General features: G+C 53.5%; 1 protein-coding gene across 1 annotated transcript in view; it reads left to right on the forward strand.

Annotated features, from left to right (window-relative positions):
* The window catches only part of VPS13D (vacuolar protein sorting 13 homolog D), a gene marked incomplete in the record, with an annotated part of 334,001 nt that overhangs the window by 6,541 nt on the left and 308,736 nt on the right, over nucleotides 1-18,724 (forward strand). The window contains 9 exon segments of the mRNA XM_077455954.1: nucleotides 872-952; nucleotides 1,098-1,214; nucleotides 3,596-3,700; nucleotides 5,275-5,445; nucleotides 13,059-13,159; nucleotides 13,242-13,410; nucleotides 14,344-14,445; nucleotides 16,560-16,773; nucleotides 17,665-17,844. Coding sequence (XP_077312080.1) covers nucleotides 872-952; nucleotides 1,098-1,214; nucleotides 3,596-3,700; nucleotides 5,275-5,445; nucleotides 13,059-13,159; nucleotides 13,242-13,410; nucleotides 14,344-14,445; nucleotides 16,560-16,773; nucleotides 17,665-17,844 — 1,240 coding nt within the window.

Consider the following 18,724-nt stretch of genomic DNA (forward strand, 5'->3'; position numbering starts at 1 on the left):
ACCTCCCCTCCCCTTCCACTGGGAAACCCCTTCCTCCCCAGAATAAACCCCTCCCCTCCCCCCTTCCACCTCCCCTTCCACTGGGAACCCCCTTCCTCCCCAGAATAAACCCCTCCCCTCCCCCTTCCACCTCCCCTCCCCTTCCACTGGGAACCCCCTTCCTCCCCAGAATAAACCCCTCCCCCCTTCCACCTCCCCTTCCTCCCCAGAATAAACCCCTCCCCTCCCCCTTCCACCTCCCCTCCCCTTCCACTGGGAAACCCCTTCCTCCCCAGAATAAACCCCTCCCCTCCCCCTTCCACCTCCCCTTCCACTGGGAAACCCCTTCCTCCCCAGAATAAACCCCTCCCCTCCCCCCTTCCACCTCCCCTTCCACTGGGAACCCCCTTCCACCCCCCCTTCCACTTCCAGAGGGAATCCCAGAATGGACTCCTTCCCTCCCCTCTCTCCTTACTCCATCCTTCCTCCTTCCCCCTCGTTCCTCCTCCTTCCCCCTCGTCCTTCCTCCGTCCCCCTCTTCTCCAGAGCGAGTCCCCTCCCCCGAACATAGACCGACAGCAGGAAAATCCTGCCTTAGCCCATCACTACTCCCAATTAGGGGCTCATTTACACTTCCTTACAATTCTTATAGTGCAGCAAACACAACATGTGACCAGAACAGTAAGGATCCATTTTATTTAGTGGGAGGAGCTCTGATTGGCATTCAGAGCGCTTTAAAAAAATCTTCCAATGCCGCATATTGAAGCAAAGTGAAGTGTGAACGCCCCGAACTGTTTTGGCTGAAGTTGCACTAGAAATGATATTTTCTAGAAATGTTCTGAACAATCAGGAATTACATTGTGAAATGTCGTCTGTCATTCCCCCCCCCCAGAGTGAGCAAGAGCAGAAAGGAGAGTCGTACTGGTACACGGTCACCGCCTCCATCGTCACCAGAATTGTGGACAATATTGAAGTAAGTAAAACCTCCTCAGATACTCAACACGGCCGTCATAACCGGACACTATAGAGAGAAATCCTCTCAGTCCGGGTTGTGACCGATCCGTCACAATGAAACCGCTTTGTGATCACTGACCGTTTTCTCCACTTCTCTGCTGCAGCTGAAAATTCAGGACGTCCACCTGAGGTTTGAAGATGGCGTCACGGATCCATCCCATCCATTCGCTGCTGGAGTCTGCATTAAAAATGTGTCTGTCCAGAATGCCACTCATGAGCCTGTAAGTGCAAAATTGGCGCCATGCTCTGGTCAAATCAGCGCCATGCTCTGACTTTATAAAAGGGATTTTTTTTTAACCATTTAACCACTTACTGCCACAGTACAGGGCAGCAGCTGCAGACTCGCACACACATCAAATCTCAATGGGGAGAAATCACATGCTGGATATGTATACTGGTATGGACTAGGTTGTGTGTTAGGATCTATACTGGTATGGACTAGGTCGTGTGTTAGGATCTATACTGGTATGGACTGGGTCGTGTGTTAGGATCTATACTGGTATGGACTGGGTCGTGTGTTAGGATCTATGCTGGTATGGACTGGGTCGTGTGTTAGGATCTATGCTGGTATGGACTGGGTCGTGTGTTAGGATCTATGCTGGTATGGACTGGGTCGTGTGTTAGGATCTATACTGGTATGGACTGGGTCGTGTGTTAGGATCTATACTGGTATGGACTGGGTCGTGTGTTAGGATCTATACTGGTATGGACTGGGTCGTGTGTTAGGATCTATACTGGTATGGACTGGGTCGTGTGTTAGGATCTATACTGGTATGGACTGGGTCGTGTGTTAGGATCTATGCTGGTATGGACTGGGTCGTGTGTTAGGATCTATACTGGTATGAACTGGGTCGTGTGTTAGGATCTATGCTGGTATGGACTGGGTCGTGTGTTAGGATCTATACTGGTATGAACTGGGTCGTGTGTTAGGATCTATACTGGTATGAACTGGGTCGTGTGTTAGGATCTATACTGGTATGAACTGGGTCGTGTGTTAGGATCTATACTGGTATGAACTGGGTCGTGTGTTAGGATCTATGCTGGTATGGACTGGGTCGTGTGTTAGGATCTATACTGGTATGGACTGGGCCGTGTGTTAGGATCTATACTGGTATGAACTGGGTCGTGTGTTAGGATCTATGCTGGTATGGACTGGGTCGTGTGTTAGGATCTATACTGGTATGGACTGGGTCGTGTGTTAGGATCTATGCTGGTATGGACTGGGTCGTGTGTTAGGATCTATGCTGGTATGGACTGGGTCGTGTGTTAGGATCTATACTGGTATGAACTGGGTCGTGTGTTGGGAAGGAAAGGATGCCACATTGTTTGATGGAAATGAAAACGATCACCCTATAGAGGCCTGAATTCAAAGTCGCCCCGAAAATCAAAGTGAAGAAGTGATGCAGCAGGTGAGTCCACTTTGCTGTCATTGCAGCAACTCAGAATGGCCCCTGGTAGTTTGTGTTGCCCCCACATGGTTGTATTCATGCCTTACAACGTCGGGGCATGCTCCTGAGACAACGGATGTTGTCCTGGGGTATTTCCTCCCGGATCTGGACCAGGACATCACTGAGCTCCTGAACAGACTGAGGTGCAATCTGACGGATGGACCAACAAAAAAATGTCCCCGAGATGTTCTATTGGATTTGTGTCAGACGAGCCTGTGGGCCATTCAATGATATCCATTCCTTCATCCTCCAGGAACTGACGGCATGCTCTCCCCACATGAGGCCGGGCATTGCCGTGCATCAGGAGGAGCCCAGGACCCACTGCACTGGTGTAGGGTCTGGCAGTCAGGGTGTCATTGTCTATCCTGTAGAGGTCTGTGTGTTCCTCCATGGATATACCACCCCAGACCATCACTGACCCACCACCAAACCAGTCATGCTGAATGATGTTGGAGGCAGCACAACGCTCTCCACGGCTTCTCCAGACTCTTTCATGTCTATCACATGCTCAGGGTGAACCTGCTCTCATCTGTGAGAAGCACTGGACACCAGTGGCGGATCTGCCAATTCTGGTGTTCAGTGGCAAATGCCAACCACGCTCAATGGTGCCGGACAGTGAACACAGGGCCCACTAGAGGACGTCAGGTCCTCAGGCTACCCTATCAAGTCTGTTTCTGATTGGTCAGAGACATTCACACCAGTGGCCTGCTGGAGGTCATTTTGTAGGGCTCTGGCACTGCTCATCCTGATCCTCCTTGCACAAAGGTGCAGATACCGGTTCTGCTGATGGGTTGAGGACCTTCTATGGCGCTGTACAGCTCTCCTAGAGTAACTGCCTGCCTCCAGGAATCTCCTCCATGTTCTTGGACTGTTTGTGCAACCTCTATAGGGTCCAGATATGGCCTCGTGCTACCCATAGTGACACTGACCCTATAGGGTCCAGGTACGGCCTCATGCTACCAGTAAGGACACTGACCCTAGCCAAATGCAAAATGGGTGAAAAACATTCAGAAAAGCTCTAGTGTGTGATATATATATATATTATAGCCGGTGCAGGGATTTTTGTCTACTTAGATGAAGGTGCATTTTGCAGATTGTCCTCCTCATATACTCAGTCCTCTCTCCTCTCTCCTCACTGCAATCTTTCTTTGTAGGTGGAGAAATTAATGAGGAAGAAACAACTAGAAGTTGAAGATTTCAGTATCTATTGGGATGTCAGCAGCACTTTATTGGGTGACCTTCCTCCGGCGGAGCTCCAGGTGAGGAGAGGTTGATATGGCTTTCTGTACTCAGAGGAGCTGCTGAGAATTTGTCCTTTTCACCCAGCACCTTGTATAAAGTACGGTATAATGTCTTCTGCCCAGGGGGCTTCAGTATAAAATCTTCTGCCTGGGTCAGTGCAGCAGAAGATTTTAGAAAATCTTCTGCGGGACGGTGGGCTGCGGTTTGGTGAGAGTGGGTTGGTGGGCTGCGGGTTGGCGGACGGTGGGCTGCGGGTCGGTGAGCTGTGGGTTGATGGGCTGCGGGTCGGTGGATGTTGGGCTGTGGGTTGGTGGGCTGCGGGTCGGCGGATGGTGCGATGCGGGTAGGTGAGCTGTGGGTTGGTGGGCTGCAGGTCGGCGGATGGTGCGATGCGGGTAGGTGAGCTGTGGGTTGGTGGGCTGCGGGTTGGTGGGCTGCGGGTCGGCGGACGTTGGACTGCGGGTCGGTGAGATGTGAGCTGTGGGCTGCAGTTCGGCGGATGGTGGGCTGCGGGTCGGTGAGCTGTGGGTCGGCGGACGTTGGGCTGTGGGTCGGTGGGCTGTGGGTTGGTGGGCTGCGGGTCGGCGGACGTTGGACTGCGGGTCGGTGAGATGTGAGCTGTGGGCTGCAGTTCGGCGGATGGTGGGCTGCGGGTCGGTGAGCTGTGGGTCGGCGGACGTTGGGCTGTGGGTCGGTGGGCTGTGGGTTGGTGGGCTGCGGGGCGGCGGACGTTGGGCTGCGGGTAGGTGAGCTGTGGGTTGGTGGGCTGTGGGTCGGTGAGCTGTGGGCTGCGGGTCTGTGGATGGTGGGCTGTAGGCTGCGGGTCGGTGGGCTGCGGGTCGGTGGGCTGTGGGTTGATGGGCTGCGGGTCGGTGGATGTTGGGCTGTGGGTTGGTGGGCTGCGGGTCGGCGGATGGTGCGATGCGGGTAGGTGAGCTGTGGGTTGGTGGGCTGCGGGTCGGCGGATGGTGCGATGCGGGTAGGTGAGCTGTGGGTTGGTGGGCTGCGGGTTGGTGGGCTGCGGGTCGGCGGACGTTGGACTGCGGGTCGGTGAGATGTGAGCTGTGGGCTGCAGTTCGGCGGATGGTGGGCTGCGGGTCGGTGAGCTGTGGGTCGGCGGACGTTGGGCTGTGGGTCGGTGGGCTGCGGGGCGGCGGACGTTGGGCTGCGGGTAGGTGAGCTGCGGGTCGGTGGGCTGCGGGTCGGTGAGCTGTGGGCTGCGGGTCTGTGGATGGTGGGCTGTAGGCTGCGGGTCGGTGGGCTGCGGGTCGGTGAGCTGTGGGCTGCGGGTCGGTGGGCTGTGGGTCGGTGGGCTGTGGGTCGGTGGGCTGCGGGTGAAATGAACCTAAGTGTCTAATATGGATGTTTTGGAACAAGCACAAAGCTGCCCACATACGACCTCAGCAGCATCAACCTGCTTTAAGTTGCTTCTGCACTTTTGCATTCCAGTTTGACTTGTATGGGAAGAAAAGCCTTTCTAGTCCAGATCAGGATGATGGGAGGTGTAATACTGACACAGACTAGACTTACCTCCAGTTTGAACTGTAAGTGGATTCCCTCTCTAAATCCTCTTTGTATTTTTGTTCTCCAGGACGCCATGGATAAAAGCATGGAGAGCCGCCAACACCAGTACATCCTGGAACCGGTCTGCACATCGGCACTGCTAAAGAGAAACTGCTCCAAGGAACCCCTGAGATCCCGGCACCAGCCGCGGATAGAGTGCGACATTCGTCTGAAGACCATCCCACTCACTCTGTCTCAGGTAGGACGATCGATATTCCTATCATGGCTTACAAGGAGTACCGGAGTGTACAATATGAAGCCGATCACCACTGCAGACAGGGCACTGAGAGAAGAAACGTGTAATGTCCCTTTAAATGGTGTGTTGGGACCACGCTGGGCACAACTATTCACTGCAATAACAGGAGGAGTTGCTGGGTGGCGCTCTATTATCTGTATATAGCTTCAGCTCCATGCAGTATACAGAACTCGGAACACAATCGATTTGTGCCGAGCGCTTCTTCTATAAATGAATACAAGGCTTCTCCTGATTGGCTGAGGCATAATCGTGATGCCATCTGCCCACCTCTCTGTCTCAGCCAATCATAGAAAGCTTTGTATTTATTCATAGAATATAAAGCTCCCTGTGAAGGGCTGAGCAGTACTCGGCCTGACTCTGTTACGGCAGGATGGGACGTTTTACAGCGCTGTATACTGTAAGGAGCTAAAGCTAGCATTCACACCCACCTAGATGGCTGCAGCATCTGTTCCCCACTGGCTAAGACTGAGAACTGTGCGATCACATGACTGCTGATCGCTCAGTTATCCAGCCCCCCTTGAGCACTGAGAGATGATGGTCATTCTCCGGCTCTCTGCACTGCCCCTCCAGCGCTCACTGGAGTGCCTGGCTGTGAAGGGGACGGGTGGCTAAGGATCTCAGCAGCGTGCGTAGAGGCTGAGCCAGCTGTCAGGCATCTGAGTGGATCCTGACATTATTGTTGGGATCCCTGCAAAGCCTGGATCAGCTCTGTGACTTTGGTCCCTCTGTCGGCTGAATACGAGTTACAGGAGAACAGAAGGAAGTGCCCCCTTGTGAGCCCACGGGAGAACAGAAGGAAGTGCCCCCTTTGTGAGCCCACGGGAGAACAGAAGGAAGTGCCCCCTTTGTGAGCCCACGGGAGAACAGAAGGAAGTGCCCCCTTTGTGAGCCCACGGGAGAACAGAAGGAAGTGCCCCCTTGTGAGCCCACGGGAGAACAGAAGGAAGTGCCCCCTTTGTGAGCCCACGGGAGAACAGAAGGAAGTGCCCCCTTTGTGAACCCACGGGAGAACAGAAGGAAGTGCCCCCTTTGTGAACCCACGGGAGAACAGAAGGAAGTGCCCCCTTTGTGAGCCCACGGGAGAACAGAAGGAAGTGCCCCCTTTGTGAGCCCACGGGAGAACAGAAGGAAGTGCCCCCTTTGTGAGCCCACGGGAGAACAGAAGGAAGTGCCCCCTTTGTGAGCCCACGGGAGAACAGAAGGAAGTGCCCCCTTTGTGAGCCCACGGGAGAACAGAAGGAAGTGCCCCCTTTGTGAGCCCACGGGAGAACAGAAGGAAGTGCCCCCTTTGTGAGCCCACGGGAGAACAGAAGGAAGTGCCCCCTTTGTGAGCCCACGGGAGAACAGAAGGAAGTGCCCCCTTTGTGAGCCCACGGGAGAACAGAAGGAAGTGCCCCCTTTGTGAGCCCACGGGAGAACAGAAGGAAGTGCCCCCTTTGTGAGCCCACGGGAGAACAGAAGGAAGTGCCCCCTTTGTGAGCCCACGGGAGAACAGAAGGAAGTGCCCCCTTTGTGAGCCCACGGGAGAACAGAAGGAAGTGCCCCCTTTGTGAGCCCACGGGAGAACAGAAGGAAGTGCCCCCTTTGTGAGCCCACGGGAGAACAGAAGGAAGTGCCCCCTTTGTGAGCCCACGGGAGAACAGAAGGAAGTGCCCCCTTTGTGAGCCCACGGGAGAACAGAAGGAAGTGCCCCCTTTGTGAGCCCACGGGAGAACAGAAGGAAGTGCCCCCTTTGTGAGCCCACGGGAGAACAGAAGGAAGTGCCCCCTTTGTGAGCCCACGGGAGAACAGAAGGAAGTGCCCCCTTTGTGAGCCCACGGGAGAACAGAAGGAAGTGCCCCCTTTGTGAGCCCACGGGAGAACAGAAGGAAGTGCCCCCTTTGTGAGCCCACGGGAGAACAGAAGGAAGTGCCCCCTTTGTGAGCCCACGGGAGAACAGAAGGAAGTGCCCCCTTTGTGAGCCCACGGGAGAACAGAAGGAAGTGCCCCCTTTGTGAGCCCACGGGAGAACAGAAGGAAGTGCCCCCTTTGTGAGCCCACGGGAGAACAGAAGGAAGTGCCCCCTTTGTGAGCCCACGGGGAGAACAGAAGGAAGTGCCCCCTTGTGAGCCCACGGGGAGAACAGAAGGAAGTGCCCCCTTGTGAGCCCACGGGGAGAACAGAAGGAAGTGCCCCCTTGTGAGCCCACGGGGAGAACAGAAGGAAGTGCCCCCTTGTGAGCCCACGGGGAGAACAGAAGGAAGTGCCCCCTTGTGAGCCCACGGGGAGAACAGAAGGAAGTGCCCCCTTGTGAGCCCACGGGGAGAACAGAAGGAAGTGCCCCCTTGTGAGCCCACGGGGAGAACAGAAGGAAGTGCCCCCTTGTGAGCCCACGGGGAGAACAGAAGGAAGTGCCCCCTTGTGAGCCCACGGGAGAACGGAAGGAAGTGCCCCCTTTGTGAGCCCACGGGAGAACGGAAGGAAGTGCCCCCTTTGTGAGCCCACGGGAGAAGTGTGACTCGGAGAGCTTTCCCTGTACTTCTCCTTTAATAGACAGGCCAGCAAATGCGTCTGTTTGGGCCAGCTTGGCCCTCCCCAACTATTTAAAGGGACAGTAAACATGGAGTTAGGCTTGAAATCTCCAGGTTCTGGCCTATCACACCAGACTTCCTATTGGACGTTTTTGGAGCCCCAATTCCCAGGGTGCCCCTGTATGCCGACCTACACCATCTACTATAATGAGAACCTGACTTGTATCCTCATCATCTTCTGTCCCTGTGATGGGGGATCTTCCAGGTCATAGTATGGAATGGAGACCTTATAAGAAGGGGCCGGCCCCCACTATGGCAAATGGTCACAGATTGTTTAACCATTAGAGCTCTGGACGATTTACCCCCCCCCCCCCTCCTGACCAGGCCATTCTAAGCAACACTGCACTGCGTTACTTTAACTGACAATTACGCGGTCGTGCGACGCTGTACGTAAATAAAATAGAACTTTCTTTTCGTCTCCTCCTGCGGTTTTTATTTTTTGCACTATAAACAAAAAAAGACCATCAAATGCGGAAAACATTTTTTTTTACTTCCTGCTCTAAAACATCCAATTAAAATTTAAAAAATAGAATTTCTTCATCAGTTTAGACCAATATGCAATCTACTGCGTTTTTGGTGAAGAAAATCCCAATAATTGTATATTGATTGATTTGCTCAAAAGCTACAATCTACGGCATATATACTGGAATTTATATGCGTGGGTTTTTTGTTTTTTGTTTGCCACCATTACTAGTGTATAAAAAAAAAACAATCAGCGACTTATGGCGGGCAGTCTGACGCTTTGATGGAACCAGTAACACTAATAAAGTAATCGGTGCTAAAAATATGCACTGTCACTGTACTAATGGCACAGGCTGGGAAGGGGTTAACGGGCATTTTAAAGGGTTAAATGTGTGCCTAGCCAGTCTTTGTGTACTGTGGGGGAGATGCTTTCACTAAAGGATGTGCTTTAAAGGGACACAAAATCCATTCCTTCTCCCCTGTCAGAATGGAGCTCTGCTTTGTTTATATAGGCAGAGCTCCGTTCTGTGTCTGCCTGACGATCGGCGGGTGCCGGTGGACATCCATTGCTCGGGCATCTACAGATCAGCTACTGCTGTGAGTAGTCGCAGCAGAAGCGGCCTGCCTGCAGTACGTGTGCATGCCCCCTAGGCGGAAGTGCAGAATTATGTTTGTGTATGTATATATTTGTGATTGTGCACAGGAAGGAAGCTCTGTAACAGTATATTTGCTATGGGGCATTTTGTTAACCCAAAAAAAAGTATCCTGTTCCCTTAAAGCACATTGTACAGCACAGCACTTGTGCTGTGTCATATTTTTTTTTTCACCCTGTATCACCAGTAATGCCTGTCTGATCCTGCCTGGCTATCCCCCCCAACCCCCCGCCCCCATACGCTGACCACAATATATCTGGGCTGCTGAGCCCCGACACCGTAGTCAGAGTATGTTCCTCCGTCAGCCGCAGCTCTGCTCTCCTGTGTCTCTCCCCCTCCCTGCCTGTCAGCTCCTCAATCCTCTCCTCCACTCCCCGCCTGTCGGCTCCTCGAACCTCACCTCTCCTCCCCGCCTGTTGGCTCCTCGATCCTCTCCTAGCCTGTCGGCTCCTCGATCCTCTCCTCCCCTCCTCGCCTGTCGGCTCCTCGATCCTCTCCTCCCCTCCCCGCCTGTCGGCTCCCTGATCCTCCCTCGGTGATCGCGGTATAAGAGGAAGGTCATTGGTTGCGGTATAAGGGGAGGGTCGGTGGTCGCGGTATAAGGGGAGGGTCGGTGGTCGCGGTATAAGGGGATGATCGGTGGTCGCGGTATAAGGGGAGGGTCGGTGGTCGCGGTATAAGGGGAGGGTCGGTGGTCGCTGTATAAGGGGAGGGTCGGTGGTCGCGGTATAAGGGGAGGGTCGGTGGTCGCGGTATAAGGGGAGGGTCGGTGGTCGCGGTATAAGGGGAGGGTCGGTGGTCGCGGTATAAGGGGAGGGTTGGTGGTCGCGGTATAAGGGGAGGGTTGGTGGTCGCGGTATAAGGGGAGGGTTGGTGGTCGCGGTATAAGGGGAGGGTTGGTGGTCGCGGTATGAGGAGGGTTGGTGGTCGCGGTATGAGGAAGGTCGGTGGTCGCGGTATGAGGAAGGTTGGTGGTCGCGGTATGAGGAGGGTCGGTGGTCGCGGTATGAGGAAGGTCGGTGGTCGCGGTATAAGGGGAGGGTCGGTGGTCGCGGTATGAGGAAGGTCGGTGGTCGCGGTATGAGGAAGGTCAGTGGTCGCGGTATAAGGGGAGGGTCGGTGGTCGCGGTATGAGGAAGGTCGGTGGTCGCGGTATGAGGAGGGTCGGTGGTCGCGGTATGAGGAAGGTCAGTGGTCGCGGTATGATGAAGGTCAGTGGTCGCGGTATGAGGGGAGGGTCGGTGGTCGCGGTATAAGGGGAGGGTCGGTGGTCGCGGTATGAGGAGGGTCGGTGGTCGCGGTATGAGGAGGGTCGGTGGTCGCGGTATGAGGAACGTCGGTGGTCGCGGTATGAGGAACGTCGGTGGTCGCGGTATAAGGGGAGGGTCGGTGGTCGCGGTATGAGGAAGGTCGGTCGGTGGTCGCAGTATAAGGGGAGGGTCGGTGGTCGCGGTATGAGGAGGGTCGGTGGTCGCGGTATGAGGAGGGTCGGTGGTCGCGGTATGAGGAACGTCGGTGGTCGCGGTATAAGGGGAGGGACGGTGGTCGCGGTATAAGGGGAGGGTCGGTGGTCGCGGTATGAGGAAGGTCGGTGGTCGCGGTATGAGGAGGCTTGGTGGTCGCGGTATGAGGGGAGGGTCGGTGGTCGCGGTATGAGGAGGGTCGGTGGTCGCGGTATAAGGGGAGGGTCGGTGGTCGCGGTATGAGGAGGGTCGGTGGTCGCGGTATGAGGAGGGTCGGTGGTCGCGGTATGAGGAACGTCGGTGGTCGCGGTATGAGGAACGTCGGTGGTCGCGGTATGAGGAAGGTCGGTCGGTGGTCGCAGTATAAGGGGAGGGTCGGTGGTCGCGGTATGAGGAGGGTCGGTGGTCGCGGTATGAGGAGGGTCGGTGGTCGCGGTATGAGGAACGTCGGTGGTCGCGGTATAAGGGGAGGGACGGTGGTCGCGGTATAAGGGGAGGGACGGTGGTCGCGGTATAAGGGGAGGGACGGTGGTCGCGGTATGAGGAAGGTCGGTGGTCGCGGTATAAGGGGAGGGACGGTGGTCGCGGTATGAGGAAGGTCAGTGGTCGCGGTATAAGGGGAGGGTCGGTGGTCGCGGTATGAGGAAGGTCAGTGGTCGCGGTATGAGGAAGGTCAGTGGTCGCGGTATGAGGAGGGTCGGTGGTCGCGGTATGAGGAAGGTCAGTGGTCGCGGTATAAGGGGAGGGTCGGTGGTCGCGGTATGAGGAAGGTCGGTGGTCGCGGTATGAGGAGGCTTGGTGGTCGCGGTATGAGGGGAGGGTCGGTGGTCGCGGTATGAGGAGGGTCGGTGGTCGCGGTATAAGGGGAGGGTCGGTGGTCGCGGTATAAGGGGAGGGTCGGTGGTCGCGGTATGAGGAGGGTCGGTGGTCGCGGTATGAGGAACGTCGGTGGTCGCGGTATGAGGAACGTCGGTGGTCGCGGTATAAGGGGAGGGTCGGTGGTCGCGGTATGAGGAAGGTCGGTGGTCGCGGTATAAGGGGAGGGACGGTGGTCGCGGTATGAGGAAGGTCAGTGGTCGCGGTATAAGGGGAGGGTCGGTGGTCGCGGTATGAGGAAGGTCAGTGGTCGCGGTATGAGGAAGGTCAGTGGTCGCGGTATGAGGAGGGTCGGTGGTCGCGGTATGAGGAAGGTCAGTGGTCGCGGTATAAGGGGAGGGTCGGTGGTCGCGGTATGAGGAAGGTCGGTGGTCGCGGTATGAGGAGGCTTGGTGGTCGCGGTATGAGGGGAGGGTCGGTGGTCGCGGTATGAGGAGGGTCGGTGGTCGCGGTATAAGGGGAGGGTCGGTGGTCGCGGTATAAGGGGAGGGTCGGTGGTCGCGGTATGAGGAGGGTCGGTGGTCGCGGTATGAGGAACGTCGGTGGTCGCGGTATGAGGAACGTCGGTGGTCGCGGTATAAGGGGAGGGTCGGTGGTCGCGGTATGAGGAAGGTCGGTCGGTGGTCGCAGTATAAGGGGAGGGTCGGTGGTCGCGGTATGAGGAGGGTCGGTGGTCGCGGTATGAGGAACGTCGGTGGTCGCGGTATAAGGGGAGGGACGGTGGTCGCGGTATAAGGGGAGGGACGGTGGTCGCGGTATAAGGGGAGGGACGGTGGTCGCGGTATGAGGAAGGTCGGTGGTCGCGGTATAAGGGGAGGGACGGTGGTCGCGGTATGAGGAAGGTCAGTGGTCGCGGTATAAGGGGAGGGTCGGTGGCCCCGGTATGAGGAAGGTCGGTGGTCGCGGTATGAGGAAGGTCGTGGTCGCGGTATGAGGAAGGTCAGTGGTCGCGGTATGAGGAAGGTCAGTGGTCGCGGTATAAGGGGAGGGTCGGTGGTCGCGGTATGAGGAAGGTCGGTGGTCGCGGTATGAGGAGGCTTGGTGGTCGCGGTATGAGGGGAGGGTCGGTGGTCGCAGTATGAGGAGGGTCGGTGGTCGCGGTATAAGGGGAGGGTCGGTGGTCGCGGTATGAGGAGGGTCGGTGGTCGCGGTATGAGGAGGGTCGGTGGTCGCGGTATGAGGAACGTCGGTGGTCGCGGTATGAGGAACGTCGGTGGTCGCGGTATAAGGGGAGGGTCGGTGGTCGCGGTATGAGGAAGGTCGGTCGGTGGTCGCAGTATAAGCGGAGGGTCGGTGGTCGCGGTATGAGGAGGGTCGGTGGTCGCGGTATGAGGAGGGTCGGTGGTCGCGGTATGAGGAGGGTCGGTGGTCGCGGTATGAGGAACGTCGGTGGTCGCGGTATAAGGGGAGGGACGGTGGTCGCGGTATAAGGGGAGGGACGGTGGTCGCGGTATGAGGAAGGTCGGTGGTCGCGGTATAAGGGGAGGGTCGGTGGTCGCGGTCTAACCAGACATGCTTTGTTTGTCTCTCAGGCACAATATCAGCAAATTGTGGAGTTTGTGGAGGAGTTTGACAGAAAAGAGCGACAGATGAAGTACAGGAAGTGGAGGCCGAGGGTCCCGGTGTCACAGAAGTAAGCGCCCCCCTATTCTTGTCTGTGTAGAGTTTCTGGGGCTGTGTGTGGGAAGATCTGACGCGGTGTCTTCTCCTCCCAGCTGTAGGGAATGGTGGATGTTTGCACTGAATACGAACCTGTCTGAGATCCGAGAACAGAGACGCCGAATGAATGTGGATTTCCTTCTCCAGCGAGCGAGAGACGCCGTCTTCTATTGTCACAAACATTCCTCTCGTCTGAAAGGAATCCCGCTGACGGCTGAAGACCAGGTATGATGTCTTCTATCATTTCACAGATAAAAATAAAGCTATGTGAACGGTGCTGGAAGGACCCCGCCATGGCGGCACCCTGAACCCGTCACTCCTCTCCGGGGGCAGGCGCTAAGGGAAATCTTTAGGCTTCACAGCTGGTTTCCTACTGCGCATGCGCGAGCCGCACTTTCTGAATGGCCCTCCCATCTTCTGGGACCTGTGTGTGTGTGTCCCAGAAAGCAGCGGGGGTGGGGGGGCTGGAGATTGCCGCAGACTAAATACCGGTCTAAACCAGGTACCCGCCCCCCCCCCCCCCCCCCCCAACAAAAGTGCCAAATGTGGGAGTGGAGGGGGGAGGGTGCCGGAGCTCCACTTGAAGGACACCTGCCACACCCCTTCATATGTCTGGGTACTTTACCTGGATGTAAGTTGCCATTTGGCTTTTTATTTATTTTTTTAATCCAGTTACTTACCTGCTACACTTAGTCTGGCGCCCCCTTGTGCTCCTTCTTTTTTTTATTTTTATTTTTTTTATAAATTTTTATTTTTTTTGCCACCGGATGACCTGTATGGAGTCTCTGCTACAAGCAGTATACAGTATACATTGTTTTGTGGTAGAGGAATGGGGACTTCCCATCCCCCCAATCCCTCAAAAAAGTCCAATCAGATTTTATTTATTTTTTAACCTTACAAAATAATATAATAACACTGATGTATCCCCGTGGCCTCCCATTGTGTGACTTCCACTAGTGGGCCTCTATTTTATATCCTCCGCCCTCCTCCCATTATATCCTCCTAGTATATCCTCCGCCCTCCTCCCATTATATCCTCCTAGTATATCCTCCTAGTATATCCTCCACCCTCCTCCATCCGTAGTGAATACCCTGACACGCAGCACGGTGTTCTCTGCCTCCACATTGGTCTCACCTTCTCCAATATGTCACATTTCAGGCGGAGTTGGATCGCATCGAGGAGGAACAATCATTTGAAGAACTGAAGATTTTACAGCAGCGAGTCCATGAGCTCTTCAGGAGGCAGCAGGAACTGGCGGAGGTCGGAACCTGTTGGGTCACATGATCTGTCAGCTGATCGGGGCGCCGGCAGCATTTTGTATTCCTAATCTGTATATTTGTTTCCAGAACTTTCTAGATGAAGGAATATATATATATATATATAATATGATTTCCTTTGATGTCTTTTGAGGAACACAGGAAGCCTTTTTACCTTTTTGGGTAACACTGCCACCTACAGGAGGGTTGGACACCGGCCAACAGGAAACTGTAGGCCGTCCCAGGATAACCCCTCCCACTCCCAGCATGCCTCAGTCTGTTACTGGTGTCCTCGGGGGATGGGCGTCTTCTGCTCAGCTCTGCCAGGACAATCCTCCTCCTACTAGAACTATCCTTCTGTTATTTCCTTCTGGGGTCTGGAAACTCCCCCCGGAGGGGAAGGTCTTCCTGTGTCCTTTCATAGGCCAGAAAGGATCATCATACTTTCTATATAAAACAAATGAAGATACCGGCGCATCTCAGATATAGAGTTCTGCGAAGAAATCTACAGACTGAGATCTGAGGACCAATAGAGGTTCAGATCACAACACTGTATTCACCTTCCAATCCTTTTGTTGGGGTCCATTGAAGGACATCGCCCCTCCCCCCCATGTTTCATTGAAGGACATCGCCCCTCCCCCCCATGTTTATCATCATGCTCTCAGTACTGCTTTCCATGCTGGTGGTACGGAGGGTCTTCCTGGGATCACCTACCTGTGATGTCCAGTCCTTCTGTAGACGGCGGTATAACCCGAAAGTTGAAGAAGTCTGGTGTCCCTCAATGGACTCCAAGAAAATCATTTTGGAGTGAAGGAAAAAAAAAATCCTGTTTTCTAATCCCTCAGATATGAAAATTCTTTCTAGTTTCTTCTTTAGTCTTTATAGAAACTCTTCTCCTTTACTTTAGAAAACACGGCAATGTGAAAGATCGATATAAAGCTTCCATCTGTCCAACCTCCACAGAGCTGGAAGTATTTCCTTCATCATCCGACACTTCCAGGTGTATTAGATGGAGGCCTTTACCTGCTCTTAGTAACCCACCAATGACATAGCGGCCGGGGGTGGGGGCAATGCGTTTGTGGCCACTGCAACAGGGAGATGCCGCTGTTTTGCCAGATTAGGCAACCCGTCAAATTTTGTAACGGAAGTGATGTTCCATTGCCGCCATCTTGCTACACCCCCGCACTCCTCCACAGTAAGGCTACAGTGAGAAGGCAGCAAGCGGACATCTTGGTCCACCCTCCAGAGTCTTGCACTTCACGCTTCTTTTTAGCAGTAAAGTCCGCTTCTATAGCGAAGTTCGGTACTTTGAAATCCGTCAGACTGTTTTTGATGTTGATTTCTCAAATCAGCCGTATTCTGTCAGATCCGCAAACCTGTGAGATCGGAAGCCTCACTGCTGCTTTTAAAGTTCACCATCAAAACATTCCGACGAAGTTCTAAATTCTGTATTCCACTATATAAGGTCTGTTTACTGGTAAAAATAAGTGTGAAATGCAAAACTCTGGTGGGTGCAACAAGATGGCCGCCTGCCGCCTTCTCGCACTCTCTTTACTGTGGACGGGTGTAGCAAGATGGCGGCGACGGATCGTCACTTCCTTTACACAATCTGACGGGTCGCCTAATATGAGGAAACACCATCAAACCCCCCCACCAACACACCCGCAAAATTCTACTGACACTTCTAAGACTGAAAGAAAATGAGGATTGGATTCACAAAAGTCCAGAACGTACCATACATGACGTGACGTTGTATTATGTCCATTTGTGTTTGTTTTTTGCACATTTCTGTCTCGTGGAACGTTTATCCTCCTTTACAGTTGTGATGGATTTATTCATCCACAAACGTGATGAAAACCGGGTTCCTGATGAGAATCCCCCCTCCCCCCTCCCCCGTACACGCCATACACACAGAGCTATGAGAGCGCATTGAGCCAAATACAGCGAGTAAAATAAGTATGGAACTCGTCACCATTTTTCTGGGTAAATCTGTTGGTAAAGGTGCTATTGACACAAAATAAGTTCTCCACATGTCGGTGACAACCCATGTGGGGAGGGGGGAGGGGCAGACGACTTTGAATAAGCAGATTGTGTGACTTTTCCTCCATGTGTTTGTAGAGTGTGAGAGAGCCGATGGCGGATTCAGTTAGCGGTTCCCCGGCGTCCACTCCGACTCGCAGCCAGAGCAGCGGCATGCTCCAGTACCTCCAGTCCTGGTTTCCAGGGTGGGGGGGATGGTATGGGAACCCACAGGAAGCCAGAGAAGATATAGAGAGACTGTCAGAGGAGCAGCAACAGGAACAGAAGTCCTGGGACCCGGAAAATATTCTCGGTGAGCTCGTTTGCTGTTTTATGATCGAATGTTAACAGCCAGCAGGGAAAGCTGCATGGCCCTTACATGGCTACATAAATTCAATGCCTTCACCATCTCTCCATCCTCAGTAACCAGATTCCCTTCATCATTCTTTATGGGGTCCTACTATTTATGTACCTAAAGAATTTATTTATTTTTTACTCTCCTCCGCTATGTGCCTTTTGTGTTCTATCTTAGCCACCCTGATGGCACTCTTACATTTCTTATTACATTCTTTGTACAGTAGGAATGCTGACGATGACCCCTCAACCTTGTAGCAATATACTTGCCTTCATCCCCGCCATGGAGATCTTCACTGTACAGCTGCATCCATCTTCGCACAGCCTGTACATGAAAAGTCCTGGCCGGGCCTTGCATCGAATACACACGGCCACCACAGCCTCATCCGTTCTATGATCCTCTGGATGGCTGAGGCTGTCATGAGGAGTAGGATGGCGACCATGGCTCCCTCTATAGATACTGTGGAGGTGTGAGCGTAGCCACCCAAGGACAGGGCACGTGTTGCGTACAGGATTACCAGTTGAAACTAAAGGGGGGGAAAAAATGGGGAAAAGGAACGTAGTGCATGAAGCTCACCCAATAAAGATGTGTGGCCAGAGCTTATTGTATAAACATGGACAGTTGGGTTATCTGTGTGTGCATGGGGATGTCTTCAGAGGGGGGGGGGGCAGACCATTTTAGATGCTTGGATATGTTGGGGTCAAACCTTTCTGACTGACCTTCCCCGAGAGCCATTGGCTGGGAGTGCCCGCTGTGCCCATAGATGTCCCCTTGTCACCCGTCATTTCTGAAACCCACCCGGTCAGGCGCCGTAATATAACGCCATTAATAACATTTTTTTTGCCACAGGCGCTGATGACTTCTTCGACCCCACCTCTGACACCGCAAACTTGAACACATTTACTAAGAGAGATCACGTGTTTGTAAAACTCAACTTTCAACTCGAGGGCGGCACCATTACTCTCCTACACAAGGAGAAGAGCAGCGCCCCCCTGAGGGAAGCTGCCTTCATACAGCTGGAATTCTCAGGTAATCAATCTTTATACTGCGTGTCATCATCCCTGCCCCCCACCTTTTTTTGTTGGTTCTCCTGTATTGATGTCCCGTGTCTGAAGGTGTTTTCATGAAGGTTTTTATTGACGGCTGAAACATTTCCTTATGACAGCAGACAATACATGACTGTCACTGACCACTTCATTCTTCAGCGATTGGTCAAGAACAGCTTGCCATAACGATCACATGCAGACTGGAGGCTTTATTTCCAGGATACGCCTTCAGTCTGTAGATAGCGCTGCAGCCTGAAGATGCCAGTATGTCCTGTTTAATACTGTAATTGTCAGATACAATTACCGTTCAGTATAAAAAAAACTGTAAAATGAAAGAAAGAGAGATGGCTCCCAGATTCCAAGCAAATTTGTCAACCCCTGAGATAGATAGATATATATATATATATATATATATAAATATCTATCTCTATCTCAGGGGTTGACAAATTTGCTTGGAATCTAGGAGCCAGCTAAAAAAGTTAGGAGCCGGGTCGGTGATGGCGATCTGGACCTGTCCCTGGCCTGACATGGAGATGTGAGGTCTCTCTGACCCCATATCTCATATATAAGAGGACCTGTCATGCTTTTTTCTATCACAAGGGATTTTAAACATTCCTTGTAATAGGAATAAAAGTGACACACTTTTTTTTTTTTTTTTTTTTTTTTAAAGGAACAGTGAAAAAAATAAAACTAAAAGTTAAAATAATAAAAAAAATTTTTAAACGCGCCCTGTCCCGCCAAGCTTGCGTGCAGAAGCGAACGCATATATACGAAAGCGTTGTTCAAACCACACGTGAGGTATCGCTGCGATCGGTAGAGTGAGAGCAATAATTCTACCCCCAGACCTCCTCTGTAACTCAAAA

This window comes from Lithobates pipiens, unplaced genomic scaffold, assembly GCF_037356315.1.
Source record: "Lithobates pipiens isolate NorthernLeopardFrog02 unplaced genomic scaffold, aLitPip1_a1.2 Scaffold_27, whole genome shotgun sequence".
Lineage (NCBI taxonomy): Eukaryota > Metazoa > Chordata > Amphibia > Anura > Ranidae > Lithobates > Lithobates pipiens.